The 25,470-nt window shown below is 46.2% G+C and overlaps 2 protein-coding genes across 2 annotated transcripts; one reads left to right on the forward strand and one right to left on the reverse strand.

The window, feature by feature from the left end:
• The first annotated feature begins 243 nt into the window (after positions 1-243).
• cluap1 (clusterin associated protein 1) lies at positions 244-6,368 on the forward strand. The gene is made up of 13 exons (XM_066689275.1): positions 244-330; positions 762-895; positions 1,005-1,116; positions 1,436-1,520; positions 1,656-1,835; positions 2,111-2,206; positions 2,442-2,525; positions 2,800-2,933; positions 3,063-3,204; positions 3,442-3,517; positions 4,162-4,272; positions 4,543-4,595; positions 5,709-6,368. Exons 2-13 carry the CDS (start codon positions 874-876, stop codon positions 5,898-5,900), a joined length of 1,287 nt encoding a protein of 428 aa, XP_066545372.1. The 5' UTR covers positions 244-330; positions 762-873; the 3' UTR covers positions 5,901-6,368.
• Positions 6,369-6,992: 624 nt separating this feature from the next.
• Positions 6,993-24,988, reverse strand: nlrc3 (NLR family, CARD domain containing 3). Its single transcript, XM_066689274.1, has 19 exons — positions 24,485-24,988; positions 17,843-17,994; positions 17,495-17,755; positions 15,259-17,002; positions 14,969-15,055; positions 13,643-13,726; positions 12,603-12,686; positions 12,347-12,430; positions 11,980-12,063; positions 11,533-11,616; positions 11,032-11,115; positions 10,460-10,543; positions 10,098-10,181; positions 9,643-9,726; positions 9,423-9,506; positions 9,184-9,267; positions 8,816-8,899; positions 8,407-8,490; positions 6,993-8,055 (listed from the first exon to the last, which is right to left on the reverse strand). Exons 2-19 carry the CDS (start codon positions 17,853-17,855, stop codon positions 7,965-7,967), a joined length of 3,288 nt encoding a protein of 1,095 aa, XP_066545371.1. The 5' UTR covers positions 17,856-17,994; positions 24,485-24,988; the 3' UTR covers positions 6,993-7,964.
• Between the last annotated feature and the right edge of the window lie 482 nt (positions 24,989-25,470).

A 25,470-nucleotide genomic window follows, 5' to 3' on the forward strand; every position in this document is an offset into this window, starting at 1 on the left:
TCGAGAAAACAGTGATTCTCACTCAGAGGAGGGTGGAGCAGTAATGAGCAGTTCTTGCTTTAATGCATGCTAGAGAGTGGACTCCAGTAGTATTTCCAAATATGTACCTATAAGTAAGTAAATAAATAAATAAATAGTACACAACCAAAATGAAGTGCACATTGCCCTTTCTTTCTTTTTATGAACAACACCGCGTTTCCTTGATGGTCTTTCTCCGTTTCGCTTTGGTCCAGGTGCCCACAAGTTTGTCCTTTCCAAGACGCCGTACTTCAGATTTGTTTTGGGTTCCAAGGAGACGGAGAGAAGCTGCGAGCAGAAAACGGATGCAAAGTAGGCGACCACAGCACAGCACAATAAATACATAAACATAGAGATATATATATATATATATATAGTTTGCAAGGAAAATTTAAATAAATAAATACATAAACAAACGCTGCTGGGTTTAGATCTATCGCGATATCAGCACAATCATGTATAACCTTTATATAATAATAACGCTGTTGCGTGTTTGAAGCGATGGGTGGGTTTATTGGGGATAAAACTGCTCTAACTATTATATTTCTCTAAAACCCACTCGCTGTGCTCAGCTGTTCTCTGGCTAAATATTGTGCCGATGCGAGCAGTTCATGTAATCAGACACAGTTATTAAAGCGGGGAGAAGACAGGCGCGTTTGTGTACGAAGTGACGTGGTTAATGTATATATTCACACAGGGATCCATACAGTACACAGAACACGTATTCTATTGGATTCGTACAGGTTCTAGAATCCCTGGTTCCTGGGACATGTGACACGCCGACCCCAGTCACTCCGGACGCGCTTTGATTGGCCAGCAGAACCCACTGACGTCAGCGCTCCCGGTCCAGACACCATGTCCTACAGAGACCTGAGGAGTAAGTGTTGAATGAAAACGGCCACAGAACAGCTCTTCTTCTCAGAAACGTGCTTCCTCAGCATTGCTTTTAAAGATGTGCCAACAGCCTTTCTTTGCTGCGTTTGTAGATTTCACAGAGATGATGAGGGCCCTGGGCTACCCTCGCCTCATTTCCATGGAGAACTTCAGGACCCCAAACTTCACCCTGGTGGCGGAGATATTGGTGTGGTTGGTGAAGAGGTCGGTCTGTCCGTCGGCCAGGGGGCTCTAAACACTTTATCACTTGAACAACAACACCCTTAACAACACCCTAGGATGTTTGCTATTTTCAAAAATTGTACTGATTGTGTTACTACACTTGTGTACTTTGTACTGTGTAAACTGTAAGTAACCTAGATAAGTGCGTCGGCTAATTAATAAATAAGCAGAAGAATAAAAGGTCACGTAGAAATGTTAGGAGAGAACTTGCTTGGGCAGGTGTATTCTCACCCACAGGTGACTTTTAACATTTCGAGCGAGGGTCTCTTCGGTCTTAGCTAATTTTGTTTCACGTCCACAGATACGAACCACAAATGGATATTCCCAGTGACGTGGACACGGAGGCAGACCGCGTTTTCTTCATCAAGGCTGTGGTCCAGTTCATGGTAAACACAGATCGGGCTTAGGTGTTGTAAATAACCCCTGGGAATTGCAGCCAACGGGGCCTGAACAGGGCTATTGAGTAGAGTTCTAACTGGACCTGTGTAGGTGGCACTGACCCAGCCCCGGTTTCCCCGCAGGCCACGAATGCCCACATCAAGCTGAACACAAAGAGATTGTACCAGGCGGACGGGTACGCGGTCCGAGAGATGCTGAAGATCACCTCGGTGTTGTACCATGCCATGAAGACCAAAGGCATGGCTGCCGGAGACCAGGCGGAGGAGGACAGCAGCAAGTTCAAGTTTGACCTGGGGTCCAGGGTGAGGGCAAGGGGATAGTCATGTTTACAGTCACCTACATGATCATTTATAATCCATATTGGTAACTCTATTGCAGCGCCTGACCGAAGCCCATGTTTACTGTAGACCCTAACCAAAATGTAACCCTATTTCGGTCAGTAAATTTAAATTTTAGCTCTGGATTTTGCAAAATTACTGAAAATAATGGTCTCTACACAGAACCAATTCGTCCATTCCTACCTCCACCTGCATCCTGATTTACCTCGTTTGACTTTCTGTTTTGGCACCTCTTTCAGATTGCAGATTTGAAGTCCGCGAGGCAGCTGGCCTCAGAAATCACCTCTAAAGGGGCATCGCTGTACGACCTGCTGGGGAAGGAGGTGGACCTGAGGGTGAGTGGGGTGGACGGGGGACATAGACACAGTTAACTTGTTATTGATATTTCACATTATCCAGAAGCTTGGAAACCTCAGACAACCCACAGTAAACGGCTGCAGTGACGTGCAGCATCTCCTTGGCAGATGAGTGAGCTCAGCATGGACCTCGCTGTAGGATCACGGCCAAGTGGAAGAGTGAGGCGATGGCTGAGGTTTGGAGAGAGGAGTGAGACTCTGTGTTGTTCTGCAGGAAATGAGGACAGCCGCCATCGCCAGACCCCTGGAGATAAACGAGACGGAGAAGGCCCTCAGAACAGCGGTCAAGGAGGTCCTGGTGAGTTTTGGCTCCCGGCCAGCGTGTCTCAGAGAACAGTGCATGTCCCACAAGGTCACATCTTTTGCATTTTCTTGAATGTGTTAAAAACAAAGCTTTTATTTCATGACGGTTGGGTTTCTCAAGCACTGTTGGGAGAGGTCAATTCTGTACAACCCGTCTTAAAGTCTGTTGACTGGGTGTGTCGAATCCTGCCTCAAGAGGAGCTCAGACAAGGTGGCCCAACCAAACCTGACAGCATTTCTCTCCTGTCTTTTTACCCGACCCGCATTAGGAGCAAATCCAGAAGACCAAAGACATGTTGAACAACGTGGCCTCCGACGAAACCAGCCTGGAGGCCAAGATCGAGAAGAAGAAGCAGGAGCTGGAGAGGAACCAGAAGCGGCTGCAGACCCTCCAGACCGTTCGGTGAGAGTTGGCCCTCTGCCCTCAGTGCGACCCCACTCCCTCACCAGGGATTATCAACACCGTCGCTGCTCAGCATGCCTGCACTGTCCTCATCTCCCCTCCCTCTCCTCTCCCTCCGCCTCCCCACAGCCCGGCCTTCATGGACGAGTACGAGAAGATTGAGGAGGAGCTGCAGAAGCAGTACGACACCTATGTGGAGAAGTTCCACAACCTGAGCTTCCTGGAGCAGCAGCTGGAAGACCACCACCGGCTGGAGCAGGAGCGCTTTGAGGTGAGCGGCCCAGACGAGAGTCGGTAAAGAGAAATCGGCCTGGGTTACTCAAACGAGAAGAAGGAAGCGACAGAGTTAAAAGCCAGCATGGTTCCTGGTTGCCTCATAACCTCTCTTCAGGCGTGAGTGTCCACAGGAGAAGCAGTTCATTTGAGAGACTCCAGTTTTGTGTGAGTCCACAGCTGGGCTCCCCATGCCAGTGGCTCACGTTCCCATCATGCACCTCTGCTTCCACAGGAAACGGAGAACACGCTGCGCCTGATGCAGAACAAACTGCGAGAGGAGGAGCGGCGGCTGCTGAAGAGCGGGGGCGGTGAGTGCTCATGCTGGAGAATAAAGATCTGCAGACCCGCCCTTATGGCTTACGGTGTACAACAACCCTATGTCCCAGTCGTAGAATGTCCAATTGCATGTTGTCCTGGAAGTATGGCTGGGGTTATATGGGGGTTATACAGATGTTTTAAAGGCAACGACACAAATTCCACGGACTAAAAGCCAATACAAATGTGCTTTCGAAAATGGCAGCAGTGTCAATATGGGTCAGAACTGGTACAGACAGAATAGGCCCCCGGTACTGATCCATTGTGTCTGAGTGATTTATGCTCCTCTCTCACACTGAGCTATAAATGTAAATGGCAGACTAGTGGGGGGGCTGTTGGTAGAGCCCACTTAGAGAGGCCAGAGACCGAGTGGGAGTGACCTTTAAATCCACTGTGGGAGGCGGGGAAATTTGAAGTCGGATTCACCGTCGGTGGCGTCACTGAAGCGATAGTTTGAAACTTTCAGTGGGAGTTTGGTGATGCTGAGGCCAAAGGACAGGAGCACGAAGTACAGTATATTTAAAAAACAAAAGACAAACCCAGAGAGATGGACAGGCCCGATCGATTTGTGTGAGGCCACTTCATTGATCGTAATGTTATTTAATCGAGCGCCTCTGCTCTCTCCGTGTGACCCAAGGCAAAGACGAGGATTCGGACATGGAGATTCCAGAGGACGAGGGGTCGGACAGCGACATAGAGGACCGCAGACCACCCAAGCCGCGGCCCACCCGGGACGTGCCCGTTCCAGGTAGCTAGCATTGTGGCTGTACACCCAGAGACTGGAAAGAGACATCCAGGCCTTTGCTCTTACTGATTGGAAAATACTTTTCCTTGTGCGGCTCTCTCAAGAGGGTCACATGACAGGGGGCTTATCACCGCTCCGAGCCTCGAAGCAGCACCGGAGAGACTCCGAGTCGGCCAGTTTAATGGGCTGGTGGCGTCTGACAATATCACTGTGGGAAAGTTGTCTGTTTTAAGAGTGGCATTTATTAATGTAATCCTGTTCCCGTCTCCACAGGCAGAGCCGGCGCTCGGATCGTGGGTACGATGCATGGAGGAGACAGTGACGAGGTCAGTGGAACCAATTATAACGTTTTAAAGACGCACTTCGGCGTTTCAGCGAAAAAAAGAATATTCATGTTTTTGAATGTATCTAAAATTCCTAGCTTGGGGATACTTATCGTCTTGGAAAAAGTCCACCTTTTCAGAGGAGAAAATACCTCAACAGGCCTGAGATTGATTATTTAGTGGTTGACCCCTCTCCGTTCAAATCGGTGACATCCAGTGAACGCCCTGAGAGCCTCAAGGCCACAGGATCTCTCCGTTGCAGGGGATCAAACCCCTGTGTCCACTTCATCTCTCCCCCACCTCCACCCCCTTCTCTGCTCAATCTGTTTTCTCTCTGTCTCTCCACACCCCGGATGTAAAAGCGCAAATCGGCCGCTTTAAATTCCCCACCACGCAGCGCCCCGCGGAGGAAGAGAAAGGTGGGTCGGAGCGCAGTCTGAGTCAGACCCTGGGTCACCGCGCTGATGGCTCCCTACCTGTCCTCGTAGTGCACCGCTGACCTCTGCCCCCCCCACCCCCACCGCCACCGCCACCCCCACCCCCACCCCTAGAGACGCTGTAGATAGATCCACTTCCAGGAATAGTGCGCTTGCTGAGCCCCTACACCACAGAAAAAGCACCGGGTGGGTGTGTCAGTTCTGTCCCTCTGAGAAGATTTATATCTGGACTGTAGAGTAGTTCGGTGTTAGTTTCGATAGAAGTCATGTGTACCTGCAGGGCTGTAGTTGACCGCGTTTGGTCAAATTCCACAGGAAGACAGAATCGAAACAGACGCTTTGAAACGTAAGCCACAGAGATTGGCCTCTGGAGTGTGTCAGTGTCTCCTATTTATAGAGAAAAAGTACAACTAATTATTATATATATAGCTGTCTTTTTATCTATATCTGTATATACATCAAATATAATCTATCTATCTATGTGCCCTCCCCAATTAAAGACCAATTTGCAGAATGTCATTTCACCTGTTTAGAGAATCTAAAGAGAGTAAAAAAACAATACCCTGTCAGAAAGCCAAAAAAGAAACGTCAACAGAAAATGCCGCGAGCCAATTTGGGTACACTATGAGATGCGTGTGGAACTGTTTGCCAGCTGCGCTCTCGCTTGCTCACCCGGCAGGACGACTCCGAGGACAGCGAGATCGAGGTGGACCACGACGACGACGACGAAGACGAGGAGGAGGACGAAGACAACGAGGACCCCGGAGACGACAACGACAGCCTGGAAGGGCCTCCCCCCAAAGCCTCCCGCCACCCCGCTCGCCCCCCCCGCAGGACGGAGGTGCTGGAGGAGAGCGACAACGACTTCTGAGTCCCGCAGCGCATCCCACGGGTTGAGCGGGTTCATAACTGTCTTAACCCAAGAACAACAAGGAGCTGACCCACTGTGTACAAACAGTGCCCCACCCTCCTCATCCAGCTCAGACAGATCTGTGCCTGAAGAACTCGCCATCATGAGACTATTTTTGGATTCAGTCAGGAATCCCCCCCCACTCAAAAAAAAAAACAAAAAAAAAACACCTCTGTACAACGGGCTATAATTGCACGGCTGCTTCTTTTAGAAGGGGCTTTTTCAGAGGATGCCAACTTGAGAGCGATTCTGATAATGACTGGAAGGAAATAATGAAGCTGCCAATCAGCACAGGTTGGTAGTTTTCTGTTAGCTGGTGGGTCAAATGTTTTATTTTATTTAAATGTACAAATAATACTATTGTACAATTTTCACAAATAATGTATTCAATTCTATTCTTTCAGCATTAAAAATCCACTTGATCTCTGATGCGTCTCCTGCCTTCCTTTCCTACAGATATAATTTAAATACAACAGTCCCATAAGACCTGACGAGCTTCCTTTCCCAGGCAAAACACACACCTATTTTATCTGAAATCAAAGGCATGTCTTTAAAAAATAGAATCCACGTGGGAAACATTTCCATCTTCCAAAACGCTGGATATAAATAATGCAACAATAGTCATCTAATCAAACTTCATTCTGAATGAAGCAGCTGCTTGTGTTTAGTATGAAGCAGGAAAGACACCGCGTCGTGTGTTTCAAACAGAGCACGTGCGATGACACAAAACTGTCCGTGTCTACAGTGTATTGTCTGATAATTCAAAAGAAAGGTTTCATTGAAAAGACACTTCCTCGTCCAACTCGCTGTCCCGATACCAGACACCCTTGGGTATTTTTCATTTCATATTTCTCAATATTCAGACTGCGGTTGAGGTGTGAATGTTTTCTGACACATTTCGCAAGATTTGTTTCTTGGAAGTCACCCTAACAACCCTGTACAAGTACAGTACAGTAATATACTGGCCTCTACCCAAATAATAATCATGAGTAATCATTAAGTTTTACGGTCATATTTGAAAGATATATGAAGGCATGTCAATACCAGACTCAATTAATAGTAAATGGGTTTATTTCCCTTTCCTTTTTACACTTATAAAATGTATTACAGTACAATAGCTTGTATGCAAAATTCTTTATTAATCTCTCCTAGGTTTTTTTAAAGTGACGTTTTCTCTTCGTTGTCCTTCAGTTGTATTTTAGAATCGGAAATAACAGAATTAAATACAACATTATTTACCAACTCAAATGTCAAAAATGAACCCTGATCTATAATATACATAGCCCTAGACATGCTATAGAATATGCTGGCAACCGTGCCGAAAAGCCTTGGATGTGGCAGCGCAGCGTAAAATGGACACCTGAGGAATTAATACAGCAAGTTATTCAGTTTGGCTGTTATTAAAGCTTTTTTCTCTGTACAACAGCATTGATTTCAAAAGGGAGATAGACCCCCACAACAATACCGATTGTGAAATTAAATGTAACACTGCAGACTGCCACTGTGCCACTGTTTTTAAATAAAATAAATATATGAAATAAAGACCAACAACAAAAAGACTAAACCTAAATCAAGGTAACATTTAAAAAGACGCCTTTCACCTACAATTGGCCTGCATCGCGGGGTCCTGTGGTCGAGTCATATGTCAGAATTGTGAACTTTACATTCATACATGTAACGTAAGGTACCGAGGTCTGTGTACCAGTCAAAAATGTTTTCTGTATGCAGCTGGTACTGCCAGGAGACTAGATACGGTCTAGACTCCATCACTGGCACTCTCTCCATCACTTGGTACCCGTAAACTTCCAGAATCCAAGAGCGAATAAACCCATCCCAGCACACACGAGTCAACAGGATCTTTTGCTTCAGTGGAGGGTGCGTCTCCTCATTCACCCCAGGTCTTCCGAAACACAGACCAGTGCGCCCGAGGTATCTTCAAGATGGGACACCCATTCGCTCCCGACACAGGCTGGAGAGCAGAAGACACGTTGGCCGCCTCACAGCGTCTCTCTGGCGTTTCCAGGGTCAGATCTCCACCACGCAATCCGGGGAATTGGTTTTGATGGCGTCAGAGATGACCTTTGCCCCCGACTCCCCGATGCGGTTCCCTTGGAGGCTGCAGGAAACAAACACACACAGACACAAACAAGATTAAAGGGTCGATATGACACTAAAGCTGAAAAGTGGCTTTAAAATGTCAGTAGCTGTTAGTGGGTTGGAGAGATCAGCCGCCAGCAATAAGTAGGAGTTTATTCATCACAGTGAACTTTGCTGTAATGGAAAATGTTTAACTTTAGTCCTGATCACATCAGTAACTAAAATGGACGCCCACTCCTGAGCTGATGGACTATATATACCACTCCAGAACTGCCATGGACCCGAGTGGCCATTGTAAATGCTTTTGTGCATCGTATCTCTACACCTTCCCTGTTAACCCATCGCTGTTCAGACATTTGCCAACACCTACTTGATGTGGGTGAGCTTGTGGTTCCCGGAGAGGGCGTTGGCTATGAAGATGGCTCCATCCATGCCCAGGGAGTTCTCCTGCAGACTGCGGAGATAAGCCCAGAGATACGATCAGTCAGTGCAGTGCACCATCACACCCTCTCTGTGTCTTCCATTACACTCTGCATCTGTTCTGTATCACTTCTCAGACCTGACCCCTAGGTTGTAACCCACTGCTAAAATCCCAGAAGACCAAAGCCATTCTGAGCCTGGACTTCCTGTGACAAAGTTGCACTGTGTGTGTCATGTTTCATCACAATGACAACGTGGTTTTGCAAGCCTCCATATCTGCATCTGAAAAGCCCATGTGCTGAGCTGAGTTGTTTCTTATCTCTTGTTGGAAGATGGAGGAAGGGAGTCCAGGGCCTTACTTTAAAATCCTGAGGCTGGTGTTGGCTTTCAGAGCATTGGACATGGCCTTGGCTCCTTCCATCCCAATCGAATTCCCACGCAGGCTGGAAAGATCAAAGGGGAAACCAAAAAACAACAGGTTTTGGATTTTATAGAACAGAAGAAATTCACAGTACAGGTTCGGTACCACAGTGCGTCAGTTCATGGCCTCAGCAAAGCAGATGATGGCCCTAATCAACAAGACGAGAAGTGAGATTAACTTTCTTGGTCTTGGCTTAGATAAGGGAGTGATTGATGCAAGGTTTTGTCATTGTTGTGTCCATGTTCTGCGCATATTTTTCTGGTCTTCTGGTTTAAATATGGGAGGAAGGCCCAGAGTAAGACTTACTCGAGCGTGTGCAGAGTCTGGTTGGTCCTCAGGCTGTCTGCCAGGGCGATGGCACCAGTCCTGCCCATTGACACTCCCTGCAGACTGGACACGGAGACAGTAGTTACTAAGCACTCCCTGAAGATAAACTGATCGATTCTCCTCAAACTAGAAATATCTGCTCACAAACCAAACTGTTTACGACTTGAAAACACAAAACACGACAACAAGCACTCGAGAAAGATATCTTGAACACTCACTAGAGTTTAGAGAGGGAGTTGTTGGTCTTGAGGGCTCCTGCCAGCGCCACCATCCCCTCGTCCCCAATGGCATTCTCCTGCAGGCTGGGGACACACACAGGCCAGTTACAAAGCGCATTCAGGACAGACAGCCTCAGAGAAACAAGCTGGATATTAAAGCAGGTGGCCCCACAATGAGGGCTGAAGAACCCAGCAATGGGAATCATGATGGGGTACCTACTCCAGACACTGCAGGGTTTTGTTGCTCTGTAGTGCTTGAGCCAGGGCCTTGGCAGCTTTGGACTTGATGAAATTCCACTGGAGGCTTAAAGAAAGAAACGCCGTCACATTGAGACAGTAACCGATAGTCCCCTTTAATAGGACAGCTCCTGTTCCCACTTTAGCACGACCGAGGCACGGACAAAATCCTCTAAGAGCCCGTCACGATGATATTCATAGTAGGAACAAAAAACAATAAAAACACAGCATCCTCAAATCGGATGAGAAATATTTTCTACATTCCAAAATCCTAACTTCCAGTCTTCTAGTGTTCGTCCCCTGGGCTCTGAATTACATAACTGGGCTAATGATTGGATTGACTACAGCCCTGTAGGCGCTTGTCAGCTCTTCACATGATTTGAGGAGCCCTTCAACCCCGCGGAGCCGAGTGGACTGCTATGCTCGACGGACACTTACTGCAGGGACAGGAGAGCACAGTTCACCTTGACAGCCGCCGCGATGGCCTTCGCGCCCTCGTCATGAAGGAGGTTCGCTGTCAGGCTGAGAGGACAGACGGACCATTATAGGCAGGAATAAACATGAATCAAAACAACAACACTCACAGTGATTCAAGTTGAGGCTTGTCAGGTTCCAGTTCAAACATTCAGAATGAAAAAAAAAAAATATATATATATATATTACTTGTTGCATAATCATATATATATATATATATATATATATGATTATGCAACAAGTAAACTCAGTATTAAGTTCATGAGCTGTGCACACAGACGGCAGGGACAGCCCCACTGACAGCTCTGGTGTGAAGTCACACTCACTCCAGGTTTTTCAGTGTGTTGTTTTCTCGTAGTGCGTTGGCAATCTCCTTCGCTCCCTCCACCCCAATAGAGTTCTCCCGAAGGCTGAAAGACAAAACAGAGGATTGGGTGGGTTGGTTTGTCCCATGGTTCTTGCAGTTCTATGTGTTTTTAGCATGCCAATTGACCTCAGGGTCTTATTGACGGCTCATTCCAGTGACAGCAACCCCTGCTATAAGCTGACAAAGCCTCCTACATTTGGTCTTTTCCTTAACATGGGGTGGGCTTTTCAAACTGCACTTACATAGGCTCCCGGTGTCTTTAATACCTCTGCCAGTTCCTCTGAAATAAAATGCATTACCCTATTGGAAACATAAACATTTCTCTAACACACAAAAACAACATGTTGGGCGCTCATAACCGGAGAGTGATGCCAACCACAGCCCCTTCCCTCGTGCCACGGCGTGAAGAAGGAGACCAGTGTGGAAACCACAACATGACGCAGTCAGGCACACCGCCACAATGAGAGAGAACAGCGAGGAGCAGAGACAGTGTTTAGGCTTCAGCTGGGCAGAGAGTCTGGGCACACTCACTTCAGGGTGATGAGTCCTCGGTTGTGTTTGAGCGCGTGTGTCAGCGCTGTGACCCCCTTGTTGCTAATGGAGTTACTCCGGAGGCTGTAACAAAGGATAGGGACAGTTAACAAGGCCTGTTCTCATATGACTATTCTATATTGGTGACACGCCTGACTGCTCGGGTAGAATATTCAATTTGGGGTAACCCATCAGAGAACCACATGCTCTCCCCCGATGAACATTATAAAGAGACACTGAAGACGTCTTTCCCAACGTTCAGTTCTGAAGCAGTACTTCTCTAGAGAGCGGGCTTGCAAACCTGCATCACACACAAAATTGCAAACCTGCATCACACACTTAACCTGTTGTCAGCACTTTTTGTCATTTCATGAGTTATGATGCGGCAACAAAATGCATAATGGCAAGAAAAACAAAAGAAAGTATTAATAGGAGAGTACAGTTGAATGCGGAATCCCCAGCTTAGAATGAAAAGAGACCAACAATATAATCAGGACTCACTGAAGAGTGACCAGGCTGTGGTTTTCTGTCAGGGCCTGGGCCAGAGCCGAAGCCCCCTTGTCACCCAATTGGTTGCCAGAAAGCCTGAAGAAAAAAGACAGGAAACCGCCCAGCCAGACAAGTTAGACATATGAACAGGAAGGTAAGAGGTTGTGACACACTTAGTGAAGGCTAAAATAAGATACACAGTTCTAACTGTTGATTGCAACCATTAAAATGCCACTGCACCTCAATTTGCTACCTTTCTATTAAGACATTTATAATAATTATAGCTTTGTGAAAAGCCAATAATCACATCAGAGCTTTTAAAGGAGACTGAAGATCCCTCTCTCCATGCTACAATTGTCTTGCTGTGCATAAGCTCAGAGTGGTCTGAGCTTATATACTGTTTTCATCTGATTGGCTAAGTATTCTGGGTGGCTGTCCCTGATTGGTTCGTTCTCTCACATGAGTTCTTTCAGACTCCGGTTCTTCCTCAGGGAATCTGCAATCCGCCTGGCTCCCTCTGCACCAATGGAGTTCTTCTGCAGGCTGACAGGGGGACACAGACAAACATCAGAGGCAGTGACACGCAACGCCTCTTTCACATCAGAGTCCTCAAACTCAAACCTGACTGCACTTGGTCTGGTCCCCTGGAGCGTATCATTTTTATTCATAGACGGTTTGAGAGGACAGGCCCGGACACCAGTAGACTAAGAACAGGTAAGAACAGCTGGCTGAAGTACAGGCAGAGAGGCAAACCGAGCGGCAAGCAGCAACACACTGCTTCTAAACACCAGAGTTACTCTGGGCAGAAAGTCTGGAGGATACTCACAGAATCATGAGCAGCTTGCGATTGGTCTGCAGGATCTCTGCGATGGCCTTGGCCCCCTCGTCTCCGATGCAGTTGTTCTGGAGGCTGTAAGAGGAACCAGGTGAGGGAAAGAGCCAGTAATCTGTGTCTCACATATTGGACCTTGAAAACCACATGGAAACTGTGAGAATGCACACTTTGGCCGTCTTTAATTTTAAAGGGCAAAAGTTATTATTGGACTGAACCGAACTGAAAACTACATTCCTGTTATTCTCACCTGAGAAACACCAGGCCTTGATTAATCTTCAGCGCTTCTGCCATGGCCTTGGCTCCCTTGGGCCCGATGCTGTTGCTGCGGAGACTGCATACAAATCACAGAGGGACAGAGGTGGAATGAGAAGAACCTTAATGACGTCTAGCTTGCTTATGTAAGTCCTACTGCATTCATTTATTCCAGAGACATTGCAAACCTTCTCCTGCAGTAGCAATTGTTATCGCAGTTCTTTCACTGCAGTCACAGAATCTTAAAACATAAATCTCATTGCATATTCCCGACCACACACTATAAATGGCATATACAGACGGGTGAAAAATTAAAGGAAAAAACAACACAGTGTCTTGGTAAGGTTTTGGGCCACCACAAGCCACCAGAACAGCTTCAATGCTCTTGGCACAGATTCTACGAGTCTCTGGATTCCACTGGAGGGATGGACACCATTCTTCCAAAAGATATTCCCTCATTTGGGGTTTTGATGATGGTGGTGGAGAATGCTGTCTAACACGTCCATCCAGAATCTCCCATAGGTGTTCAATTGGGTTGAGATCTAGTGACTGTGAAGGCCATAGCATATGATTCACATAATTTTCATACTCATCACACCATTCAGTGACCCTCGTGCCCTGTGGATGGGGGCATTGTCATCCTGGAAGAGACCACTGCCATCAGGATAGAAATGTGTCACCATAGAATAAAGGTGATCACTCAGAATAACAGAATAATGTCATGATTTGCTGAGACCCTTCCCTCTGAGGGGACAAGTGGACCCAAACCATGCCAGGAAAATTTCCCCCCCAGCATAACAGAGCCTCCGGACCCCCTCACTGTAGGGGTCCAGCAGTCAAGCCTGTACCGTTCTCTTGGTGTTGCCGGACATGCACTCGCCCACTTGTCGAGAATATGGTGAAGGAGCAGGCCTACACAGACAGTGCTGTGCTTGAGTCTCGAGGTCCTCATCTACCAAGGACACTTCAAGACCAGTGCTTTTTTGTTTGTCCACCAACTACTTTTCCTGCCAGAATAACATGTTCTGTACTTACTCTAGAGCTGTGAGGGTCCTGTTGACCATGAGGGATCTGCTGATGGCCTTGGCTCCTTTGTTACTGATGGCATTCTCCGCCAGACTGGGGGGGTCAAAGCACATGAGCATCAGTTAGCAACTTTCTAGGAGGCATAATAAATAGCCCAATAAAAGCTTACCTATATACTATTCTTCTAGCTCAATGGAAATGTGTGTTTTACCATCAGCATGTTGAAAATGAACCCATCCTGGTATATTGGGTCTTTAAGTATGTTTTTTAGGAAGATGTGTTGTGTGCTAATTCAGCAGGACACATGCACATGATACACAGGGTAATAAGAGGTGTTTGGTGACATCTGGGTGACTCAAACACAAGCGAACAGACCAAGAACTTGTGTCATTGAAATGATTAAACTATTACAAAGCAAAAAGCTACAGCTGCTTTTTTTTTTCTTACTTTGTTTTTAGAACATGAAAGAGCTGGTTGTAACAATAGCCTGTACTGGAACTGACAGGAAGTATTCAACTACCACCCAGATGGAAAAATAGATCTCTGCATAAGCACTTCAGTATTGGAGGTGGGTGGCAGTGTTTACAACATCGAGGTTAATGTTTCTATGGCATTGTTTCATTATTAGGTGAGGTTTAAAGACCCTTTAATACAGGGCAGCGAGCGACCTTGAAGGTGGGTGACAATCACTGGCTCCAGCAGAGTGCAAAGAAGCACTACAGTTAGATTATAGTCATATACTAGTCATAGATTCACACAGAAGAACAAACAGCTCTTTCGCAAAGGCAGAGAAAAAACAATCTAACTGAGGCATTTGGTTTTGATATTACTCAGTGTATAAAATGACTGGCTATTCCTTCACACTGCTCTTCTAATGAGCTGTGGAGAAAACAACAGCAAGCAGAGATAATTGTTTGAGCTTAATGCCACAGCCTGCAGATAATTCACCTGTATTTTAGCTTTAATTAACTGGGTCATTATTTCATTTTTTGGTGTATACCTCATTAAGAGAGCAGAGGTTTATTGTTATTATTTTTAATGGCTTTTTACAAAGCCTAGCTGGACTAAAAGCTTGCGGATGTTTATAGATGGACATATAATTATTATTCAGACACAAAAACGCAGAGGGTAAATTATGTATGCTATAGATAGACTAGGAAAAGGATACACATTGCTTACATTTTCTTAACCCAAATGCCCCACTGTAAGCTCACTATAACCTTTACTCAGAAGATGTGCAATTGCCATGCTTGTAGGTAAAAATCTGTTTAGGTCCAATATCTTCAGGAATTCCTCACAGTAAGCAAACACAAGACATAGACGATGAAGTCAGACCTGATCTTCTGAAGGTGACAATCCTTGGCACTCAGCAAGCTGCCCAGTAGTTCCATAACATCATCCTTAAAGTTGTTGTTCTCCAGTCTGTGAAAGGCACAGAAAGAGATTACCACTTGAAGAGGACCCGCCTTAGCATTCAGACCTTTTACAAAAATTAAATCCTTACTGCTTCTTCCTGCTGACATTTCATCCCTGTTTAATTTGCACTCATCTACTCACTGCTCAGAGACAGCCAACCTCTCTTTGAGTACGACCACACTGCCCCCCCAGTCCCACGCTGGGTTTACCTGAGGTTGCTGCAGTAGAGCAGCTGTGGCAACAGGCTCTTGACGATGCTGTAGTTCAGGCAGTTGGAGAGGTTGGTCTCCTCCGCACACTCCTCAGACACCTGCAGCAGATAGGCCAGCACCGAGCAGTTCACCGAGTTGAGCTTGCCTGCAAGGTTGCCGTTCCGGAGCGACTCCTCCACGGTCCGTGCCAGCTCGGTGTGCTGCAGCTCCTGAAGACAGTGCACCACGTTCACCGACCGCAGCGAGACGGTGCAGCCCGAGCTCAGGCTGCTCTGCAGTAAGGAGATGGCGGGGCCTCTGTAGCCATTGTGCTCATCTCTGGCCAGCAACAGAAGCCCCGATAGTGGCTTGATCACCTGCGGAGACAACAGGCCTGAGAGGAAGCGGACAAAGATGTCCAGTTGACCATCCTCAGCCTGCTGCGACCTTTGGAGGGCATTCTTGAAGTGATTCTGGAAGCCAATCTTAGGCCAGGACATCCCACTCTCTGTAAAAAGGTCAAATATGGCCCGCTTGGAGGCTGTGTAGTAATAGGTGGCGGCCAGATATTCCTGGAGAGTGAGGTGGGCAAAGTAATAGACAGTGCATACGGGGGAGTCCTCTTTGACCAGTATGCGGCTGCAGAGGCTGCCTTGGAGGGAGGGCAGGTCAATCCCATAGGCCTTCATGTCCTGTTCATAAAATGTGTACTTTCTCTTGATCAACCCGTAAAAGGCCAACCTCCCCAGGCTGCCCATCAGTTTCCGGCTGCTTCCACTCACTTGCTCTATCTTCAGGGGTTCCTTGTCCTTGGAATCCCCTTCCACCATCATCTTAAAAAAGTAAGAGTAGAGCTCTGTCCAGGTCCTGGGCAACGCATCCTGTGAGCCATTCCTTATAAAGTACCCAAGAGTGGAAGCTACGATCCAGCAAACACAGGGCACATAGGACATGACCAGGAAGATTTTGTTGGAGCTCAGGTGGGACAACACCTGGGAGGCCACATCACCTTCCTGGAACATCTGACGCAAGAAATCCTGGATGTCTTTGGGCCCAAAACCCTGGATTTCAGTCATCCTGTCCACCAGCCCCCCAGGGATCTGTGCAGCTACAGTGGGCCTAGAAGTCACCCAGACAGAGGCCTCAGGGAACAGGTTACCCCTGATGATGTTAGTGATGAGGCTGTCCGTGGGCACCTCCTTTTTGGGGTCTGTACAGGAAACTGTATCTGAGAAGTCCAGAGGCCACTTGAATTCGTCTAACCCGTCGAATATCAGGAGGACACGGGTGGTGCCATTGAAGACGTGGCTCATCTCTGCGATGTGGGGGAAGACCAGCTTCACCAGCCGCTCTGCGGACAGTTTCTCGTAGGCGTTGAGCTCCCAGAAGGTGAATGGGAACACAAAGCTCACGTCCTGGTAGATCTCTCCTTTGGCCCAGCGGTGGATGAAGTGTCTGACCAAAGTGCTCTTCCCAATGCCGGCCACCCCAACCGTCAGCAGGATGCGAGGGGGCATGCTGACCCTGGTGAGGGGCAGTAAGAGTTTATCCAGGGCCAGCTGCCTGGCGTTGTGTCTCCCTGTGCCTTTGGTGGCCTCAACCTGCATGACATCATGTTCCTTCTGCTGGAGGTCCGAGAGTCCCTCCACCAGCAGGAGGTTGTTAATGCTCTCCAGGGACGACCTGCCTGGCTGCAGCCCCAGCTCCAACCAGGCTCCATAGCGGCTCTGCAGTATCTCCACGTGTTTTTGCACCATCGGGTCTACACACAAGGAGAAGACATACTTAGACTACATTTTTTTTTTTTTTTAGAAAAACACTGAAAAGTATTCCCCTTTCCTCTGCAAGACTGGTGGGACTTAAAACACATGACAAGATCAGCACACAGACAGGCAGTATAGACTATGCAGCTGCATTTTGAGTAGTTCATTAACAAAAATACTTGCAGGCGTGAGCATTTTTCAGAGAGCTTGAGATGAAAGGAAAACGAGAGAAACAGTAGGTAGTTGCCACCCCCCACAGGTTTGCCAGTGGCAAGGCTTAAAGACACGCAAAGGCTTTTTTTCCCACTGTGGCAAAACTGTCCATCTGATCTTCTGTGCAGCTGGCAGGTTTCCCATTGTAGAAACTCATGCTTTGGGAGTTTACCCCTTCTATGCTAAAAGGGGACTAATTAAAACATATCTTCTTTTGACTACCCCATACGAATAGATACATGGACCTCCACAGACTCCTGTGAGAGAGCACCACTCACCGTACAGCGTGATGAGGAGGTAGAGCTGCGAGTTCGTGGTCTCGATGAAGGCCTGCAGTGACTCGGAGCCCTGGGTGCCCTTCGCTGCCAAGATGTCGATGACAGTGCGGACCTTCTCAGACAGGAGCCCCGCTGCCTGGATCTGATTGGCCTCGTCCCTGCTCAGCAGCTCCACCTTCCTCATGTGACTCACGATGTTCTCCAGGAAGGGGCCCGAGATGGACCTCACAAGTTGCTTCCGGTATCTGTGTATCCAAACACCTGGGGGTGGAAAACACAGCCAGGGTTAGGGTTGACACCAGCAGGGTGAAAAGATCCCATTTTAAATAAGAACAAATTCACATCTACCTTCCATTTTCATCTTTGTCTGCGGATGGGAGGCGTCACACTGCAGCTCTGGGGAACAGCCGTGTTTCCATGTTCTCTCAGCACCGTAATACAGATCAAATGTCTCCAAGGTATATATGTCACAAGTCCACTCTTAGCCTTTCTCCATTGCTCTGCAAACAAGCACACAACATCCGTTTATAATCAGACAACTTTTGCGTGTCTTCAAAGGTGATCCTGCTCACACGATGTGAAACTGTCTGCTGCCCGAATGGAACACATTCTTATCAGATTTTAAACCATTACAGAAATTGAATTGACATTGACAATTGAGAATACTTAATGTGCGGCAATGCGTTACAATGAAGAGTAGGCTTGATTTTGAAAAGACCTTCTTCTTCAATATCAGTTCAACCCTTTTTTGCAAAAGAGGGATTTATTTTACAATTCTACCAGTACTTTTTACAAGTCTAATTTAATTGGCTTCTGTCACATCAGTGGAAGATCATTAATTAGGAGATCACTATAAGCAGTGCATTTAAATGACACATTCAGATCATTAATCCAATTGTGTTCCTTATTCTATTAGTGAGATTCTTCGATCCATTTCTGTAGAAAGAGGAATAAATGTTAAAATAACTGTGTCAAGTCTTACAGATGCCTCACACTGACTAATAGGCATGTGTCAGTTTACACAAGACAACTATAGAGAAGATAAGCAAATGCAATCCTTTATTTTGCCCTATAATGTCTTCTAATCACCAGCTTTCAGACTAAATGGGGCCGTGTTCCCTAGTTCTAATGAGAATATATTGCATGCATTTCAACTTGTCTCTAAATGTTGAGCAATGAAGATTCACAGTCTAGAAGAATCCTAAAGCGGCCACAGTGAAAACAGCTGACGCACAAACTACTGTTCTTAGACAGTTATCTCCACCTAATCACTCATATCAATGCACTGACATTCGGCAGCAACATCTACAGCTTATCGGTGAAGTAAAGGAGGCTATGGGACCACACTGAGATGGGCTGTGCAGTGTCTGCTTCCTACAGTGACAGTTGTCTGGTCATACTTTGCAAACAGAGGGGCTGCTGCTGCAGTAAACTGCTGCGAAAAAACCCCAAACCCACAAGTTGTAGCAGAAAGTGCAGATGCTACGTCACCTGGGCCCCTTCCATTGCATAAATATAATGGGTTTATTTAGTTTCTATGGTAATGGGACAGCGCACAGCTGGAGGTCTTTTTTTGCAGCATGTCTTCAAATAAAGTTAAAATTAGGCATCTGATTAACCAGTTAGAGCGGCCACAACTGGGGGCTGCTGCAAGGTCCATTACGGACACAAATGGAAAAAGAGCTTGATGCCGCTGCTTCTTTGTGAAAGTGTTAAATTTGATCCGAGAACTTATACATTCACCTAAAGGATTATTAGGAACACCTGTTCAATTTCTCATTAATGCAATTATCTAACCAAACAATCACATGGCAGTTGCTTCAATGCATTTAGGGGTGTGGTCCTGGTCAAGACAATCTCCTGAACTCCAAACTGAATGTCTGAATGGGAAAGAAAGGTGATTTAAGCAATTTTGAGTGTGGCATGGTTGTTGGTGCCAGATGGGCCGGTCTGAGTATTTCACAATCTGCTCAGTTACTGGGATTTTCATGCACAACCATTTCTAGGGTTTACAAAGAATGGTGTGAAAAGGGAAAAACATCCAGTATGCGGCAGTCCTGTGGGCGAAAATGCCTTGTTGATGCTAGAGGTCAGAGGAGAATGGGCCGACTGATTCAAGCTGATAGAAGAGCAACTTTGACTGAAATAATCACTCGTTACAACCGAGGTATGCAGCAAAGCATTTGTGAAGCCACAACACGTACAACCTTGAGGCGGATGGGCTACAACAGCAGAAGACCCCACCGGGTACCACTCATCTCCACTACAAATAGGAAAAAGAGGCTACAATTTGCACAAGCTCACCAAAATTGGACAGTTGAAGACTGGAAAAATGTTGCCTGGTCTGATGAGTCTCGATTTCTGTTGAGACATTCAGATGGTAGAGTCAGAATTTGGCGTAAACAGAATGAGAACATGGATCCATCATGCCTTGTTACCACTGTGCAGGCTGGTGGTGGTGGTGTAATGGTGTGGGGGATGTTTTCTTGGCACACTTTAGGCCCTTTAGTGCCAATTGGGCATCGTTTAAATGCCACGGCCTACCTGAGCATTGTTTCTGACCATGTCCATCCCTTTATGACCACCATGTACCCATCCTCTGATGGCTACTTCCAGCAGGATAATGCACCATGTCACAAAGGTCAAATCATTTCAAATTGGTTTCTTGAACATGACAATGAGTTCACTGTACTAAACTGGCCCCCACAGTCACCAGATCTCAACCCAATAGAGCATCTTTGGGATGTGGTGGAACGGGAGCTTCGTGCCCTGGATGTGCATCCCAAAAATCTCCATCAACTGCAAGATGCTATCCTATCAATATGGGCCAACATTTCTAAAGAATGCTTTCAGCACCTTGTTGAATCAATGCCACGTAGAATTAAGGCAGTTCTGAAGGCGAAAGGGGGTCAAACACAGTATTAGTATGGTGTTCCTAATAATCCTTTAGGTGAGTGTACACCTATTGTGCATGACTGGCAGGAATTGTCTAGAAGTCCATAACTGGCACGGGAGGGACCTGGTGACCTATCTGCCTTGCTGCACAAAGGCAGGGGGCCCGTTGAACAGCCACCACAGGCTTGCCTCCTGTTATCTTTAAGATAACGAGACATCATATTAGATGTCAGTTTGTAGCTCTTTCTCCCGAGCAAGCGAAAAGAAGAGCATCATCAGACTATCCACTGTCTGACAGGGAAGCTTTCTTTAGTCACAGAATGTAACTAAATTGGCCGGCTTCTGAGGTTCATTCCTTCCCCAACCTCCTCGCACAACAACAGCAGAGGAGTGAACTGCAAGATTAACCGTTTCATCTTGTGGTAGAGAAAAAGCGCCTCGCACCTCACAACCATTTTCTTCTTTGCATTACTGTCCAGGTCTCTTGAGACTATGTATATTTTGCCTTTTCCTCTCCAAACCTATGGAGTCTTGGATCGAGAACCGCTCCAGAGCAATTAGACTGGGTTCTGGTTGCTGGTGGAGAAGCCCGTAACAAGGTCATGACCTGACCCAGTCCTACACCCAAACCCCCGTCTACTCCCCTTCTCATCCGCAGGTGGATGAAGGTATACCAATCTGTCACCCTCGCCACGCGCCTCTGAGCGTGCCTGAGCAAAATCTCTGAGGTTAGGTACGACCGCGATCTTTGTGTCACGGCAAGCTACACCGCAGGACAAGCACCGACCCAGGGCTGCTGCTGAAGGGGCTCGGCGTCACCCATGCGTCGCCACTTCCTGTCTGCTCCCCTGCTGATGGGTAGCAACTGAAAGGGCTGCTTACCTTAGAAGGAAAATACAGTAGTGATCGATTTATCGAGAGCACATCCACACTGGTCAGATTTTTGAGGCTTTGCATCCAGCCGTGAAACAAATTATTTTGTATGTCATAGAGAAATGATTATAGTCATTTGTTTTTGCTAATTCATCATAGAGTTTCAAACAGGAAACAAATTCAGAGCTCGCACCAAAACAAAACCGACAAGAAAAAACTGTTTTGTTTGAGTGCGTTTGAACATGAAATGCTACTCGATCTGCTGTAAGAGTATGATGGTCTGAAACAATACGCCACTACAGCCGATTCCTGTGTTTTGGGAAGGGGACCAACACCACACTGGTGGAAAGTTCTGTGCCTTTTCCTTTTTATAGCTGTTTAAAATGTATGGCATGTGTGTCTTAGTGAAGCGTATAAAAACACCCAAAACAAAACAATCTTAATTCTAGAATAAATAATTCAGTCGCAACTTTTTAAATTCCAATATAGCCCTTGTTGTTTGCAAACAGAGGAATACTCCCAATCGGCCAAATAAAACTATTCTTCATAGATTTTTTGTTGTCCCTTTTTTCACACTTGGGCCTAGAGCATTGCCCTGCCTATGAATCACAAATCACATTCTCGTACCCAGCGGTTTAATTTATTGTCAAGCCACTTTCTACCACTTATATAAATAAACGCGTGGTCTGGTAAACGTTTGTAATTTGAGATTCGCCAGCAGATTTAGGCCATAGTGTGCAAGACTATACTGGATGCTGCAGATTGAAAACACAACATCACTGCTGTCAATGTCATGTTGAAGCAGGGATACAAACCGAACCACATAAAACTTACAAATGCATATTAAAATAACGGTGACAGCACAAAGTTAGACGTATATATATATATTTTTGTAAATGCATTACAGTGCAATTCACTGGTTTCTACCATAACCATTTAACTAAACACAAGCTAGATCTGATTACACTCAAGTGACACGTAAGGACGGCTGCTGTGCCAACATCCCTGGCAAAAACTTAGTCTGACCACAGGATTTTTTTCTCTCTACATTTTTCTTGGTAAGAGAAGATGAGTCAGTTTCCTGCATTAAAAAAAATATATATATAATATATATACACTGATCAGCCATTACATTATGACCACCTGTCTAATATTGCGTGGGTCCCCCTTTTGCCGCCAAAACAGCCCTGAGCCGTCGAGGCATTGACTCCACTAGACCTCTGAAGGTGTGCTGTGGTATCTGGCACCAAGACGTCAGCAGCAGATCCTTTAAGTCCTGGAAGTTGCGAGGTGGGGCCTCCATGGATCGGACTTGTTTGTCCAACAAATCCCACAAATGCTCGATTGGATTGAGATCTGGGGAATTTGGTGACCTGGAACTCGTGATTCATCAGACCAGGCCACCTTCTTCCATTGCTCCGTGGTCCAGTTCTGATGCTCACATGCCAATTGTAGGCGCTTTTGGCAGTGGACAGGGGTCAGCATGGGCACCCTGACTGGTCTGCGGCTACACAGCCCCATACGCAACAAACTGCGATGCACTGTGTGTTCTGACACCTTTCTATCAGAACCAGCATTTACTTTTTCAGCAATTTGAGCTACAGTAGCTTGTCTGTTGGATCGGACCACACGGGCCAGCCTTCGCTCCCCACATGCATCAATGAGCCTTGGCCGCCCATGTCCTTGTCGCCGGTTCACCGCTTTTCCTTCCTTGGCCACTTTTGATAGGTACTGACCACTGCAGACCGGGAACACCCCACAAGAGCTGCAGTTCTGGAGATGCTCTGACCCAGTCGTCTAGCCATCACAATTTGGCCCTTGTCAAAGTCGCTCAGATCCTTACGCTGCCCATTTTTCCTGCTTCTAACACATCAACTTTGAGGACAAAATGTTCACTTGCTACCTAATATATCCCACCCACTGACAGGTGCCATGATAACGAGATTATCAGTGTTATTCACATCACCTGTCAGTGCTCATAATGTTATGGCTGATCGGTGTCTATATATTCCTATTATTGGCCCACCACAGTCCCACACACAATAAGATTGTGATAATAGATGCCGTTGTTCTTTCCATAGTTCAAATGTTCTGGGATTTATTTATTTTAATATAAAGGGACAGTGATATGTAGGTGGGCAACACACAAAGTTAAAGCTATTTCCTCTGTCCACACAGCAGGTAAACCCCCCCAAAAGAACAGTGTGTGTTGTTTTACCATTACCCACAATGCCCCGATAGACAACATAAAAGACAGTGACTTAAAATGGTCAACTTTTCATAATATTTTCTAATGCCAGGTCCTACAGGATGAAGCAATCGTTCAGTGAGCAAAAGGGTAAATGCAAGATAGATGCATATCCTAGTGAGTCAGCAGTGAATTTAAAGAGGCTAAATGGCCTCCAGGGCCGGGAATGATCTTAAATGTAGTTGCCATAGCTGCAAGCAGTGAAGACACCTTAGACACACAAGTTCTGGCAATGTTACTAATGGAAATGTGTTAAATATGCATATTGGCCTGGTTTGTGTTGTTGTTGACGTTATTTGGTTTTATGCCTTAATGCTGCCGAATTCCCAGGGCAGGTTTGTCAGGGACTGAAGAAATGAATAGAGACGCTTCGGTGGCATATATAAAAAGCTTAATGGAGACAACTTCCTCTCAGTACTTTTGAATGGTTCAGTGTCTAATTGTCGGTATTAGTCAGTGTATTAGTATTAGTTGCACTTTCCTGGGCTATGAATTGTTTTTCACTTTGACCTGAAAGGCAGAAATAAACACCCTAATGGGAAACAGCTGGCTAATGCTGCTGCGGATTGTGTGGCGGCTTTTCTGAATAGGGTTAACCTCTCTAAAGCAGATCAGCACACAGCACCGGCACAGACACGGTAACCTAAATCATCTCAGAGCTCTCTTCACACTTCTCAACCAAAGGTCCTCGTTTTCTTTCATCTCAAAGGGTGTACGTGACAATCTGAAACATCTCCACCGCTGTCTCGACACTGACCAACAGCCGAAGAAAGTGATGTTATAGTTTTTGTCGTAGTTTTTTTTTTGGATTGACAAAATGTATGCTTGGCTGAAGATAAGTAGTTCTAATTTGGAAATAAATTAGCCAACGGATTTTTAGTTTAAGAACTAAGAAACTCCAGAGCTGCGATTTTGATCCGTTCACAGAAGGTTTCATTTCTAAAGTTCAAATACAGGAAAAAAAACACACTTACCCAAACTAATGAGTCCACTGTGTTGATAAATCCCTGATGGTTTTATCCAGGATCCAGGCAGTTTTATCATCCACGTGCTCTTTTGAAAGATTTATGATGGTGCTCAGCTCTTTGGGTACATCATTTCAAACTCCCTTCCTGGAGTGTAACACGACCCACCTCATTTGTGCATTTCCATCAGAGCCGTCTTCAAAAAGCAATGAAGACATGCTCCTGTAGAAAATACACAACCTGTGGCTCGTCAAGCAGTCAATTCTACTGCAGGGTGATGTACCAAAAGCAAAACCGAACGCAGACAAACAACCAGAATTAAAAGCACAGAAACACAACAACTAATTTGTCAGTTCGTCTCATTCCTCTGTGAGAGTAAGTCTGCAGCGCTGCGCTTTTCAAACTGCACCTCTTCCTGTCTCTTTGGTTTGTCTCTCTTCCTGCCAACTGTCTCAGTCCACTGATTTCAGTTTTGAATATGGTACTTTTTATTCGCTGCAAGCATCCGTTTGATCTCTGACATCTTCCTCTCTCTGGAAGCCAGGTACTCCATCACACAGCCTGGCTTCCGCGAGGGCCCGGGCTGGAGGTGTGAACAGATGCTGTGAAGATCCTGTTAATGTTTCTTGTAACGTTCAACTCCACATAGTCGGAGGCATGGAAATGAGTTTCACACACTGTCTGACCTGCTTTATTAATGATATTTGTTTAAGAGCTTGCAGCTTATCAAACCTGAAATCACTAAACAACAGTATTGTCATTTCCATCTCTGTCAACCGCATGTTTACCATAGTTTTCCTCTGTACTTTACACGCCCCATCCCTGCTTTATACACTTTATATTTGTAGCATCAAAAGCTAAATATGAACCCTTTCTGAAGTGAAGCACGGTGATAGCACGGTACACAAGCACGCCGTGAAGATTGGAGCCATGTTTCCAGTGTCTTCTTACTACCCAACTACGCAAGGTACCCTGTGTGTGTAATAAAGTTTAGT

This window comes from Amia ocellicauda, chromosome 17 (genome assembly GCF_036373705.1).
Source record: "Amia ocellicauda isolate fAmiCal2 chromosome 17, fAmiCal2.hap1, whole genome shotgun sequence".
Classification (NCBI taxonomy): Eukaryota; Metazoa; Chordata; class Actinopteri; order Amiiformes; family Amiidae; genus Amia; species Amia ocellicauda.

Bases quoted from the DNA above. Each gene is read 5' to 3' on its own strand.
- cluap1 (XM_066689275.1), top strand. From the start codon at position 874: ATGTCCTACAGAGACCTGAGGA. The intron at 2,526-2,799 runs GTGAGTTTTGGC...GACCCGCATTAG, and splicing joins CAGCGGTCAAGGAGGTCCTG to GAGCAAATCCAGAAGACCAA. The intron at 3,518-4,161 runs GTGAGTGCTCAT...GTGTGACCCAAG, and splicing joins GCTGCTGAAGAGCGGGGGCG to GCAAAGACGAGGATTCGGAC.
- nlrc3 (XM_066689274.1), bottom strand. The intron at 17,003-17,494 runs GTGAGTGGTGCT...CCTTGTGTGTAG, and splicing joins CCTCCTCATCACGCTGTACG to ACCCGATGGTGCAAAAACAC. The intron at 12,431-12,602 runs GTGAGAATAACA...TTCCTCTTACAG, and splicing joins CAAGGCCTGGTGTTTCTCAG to CCTCCAGAACAACTGCATCG.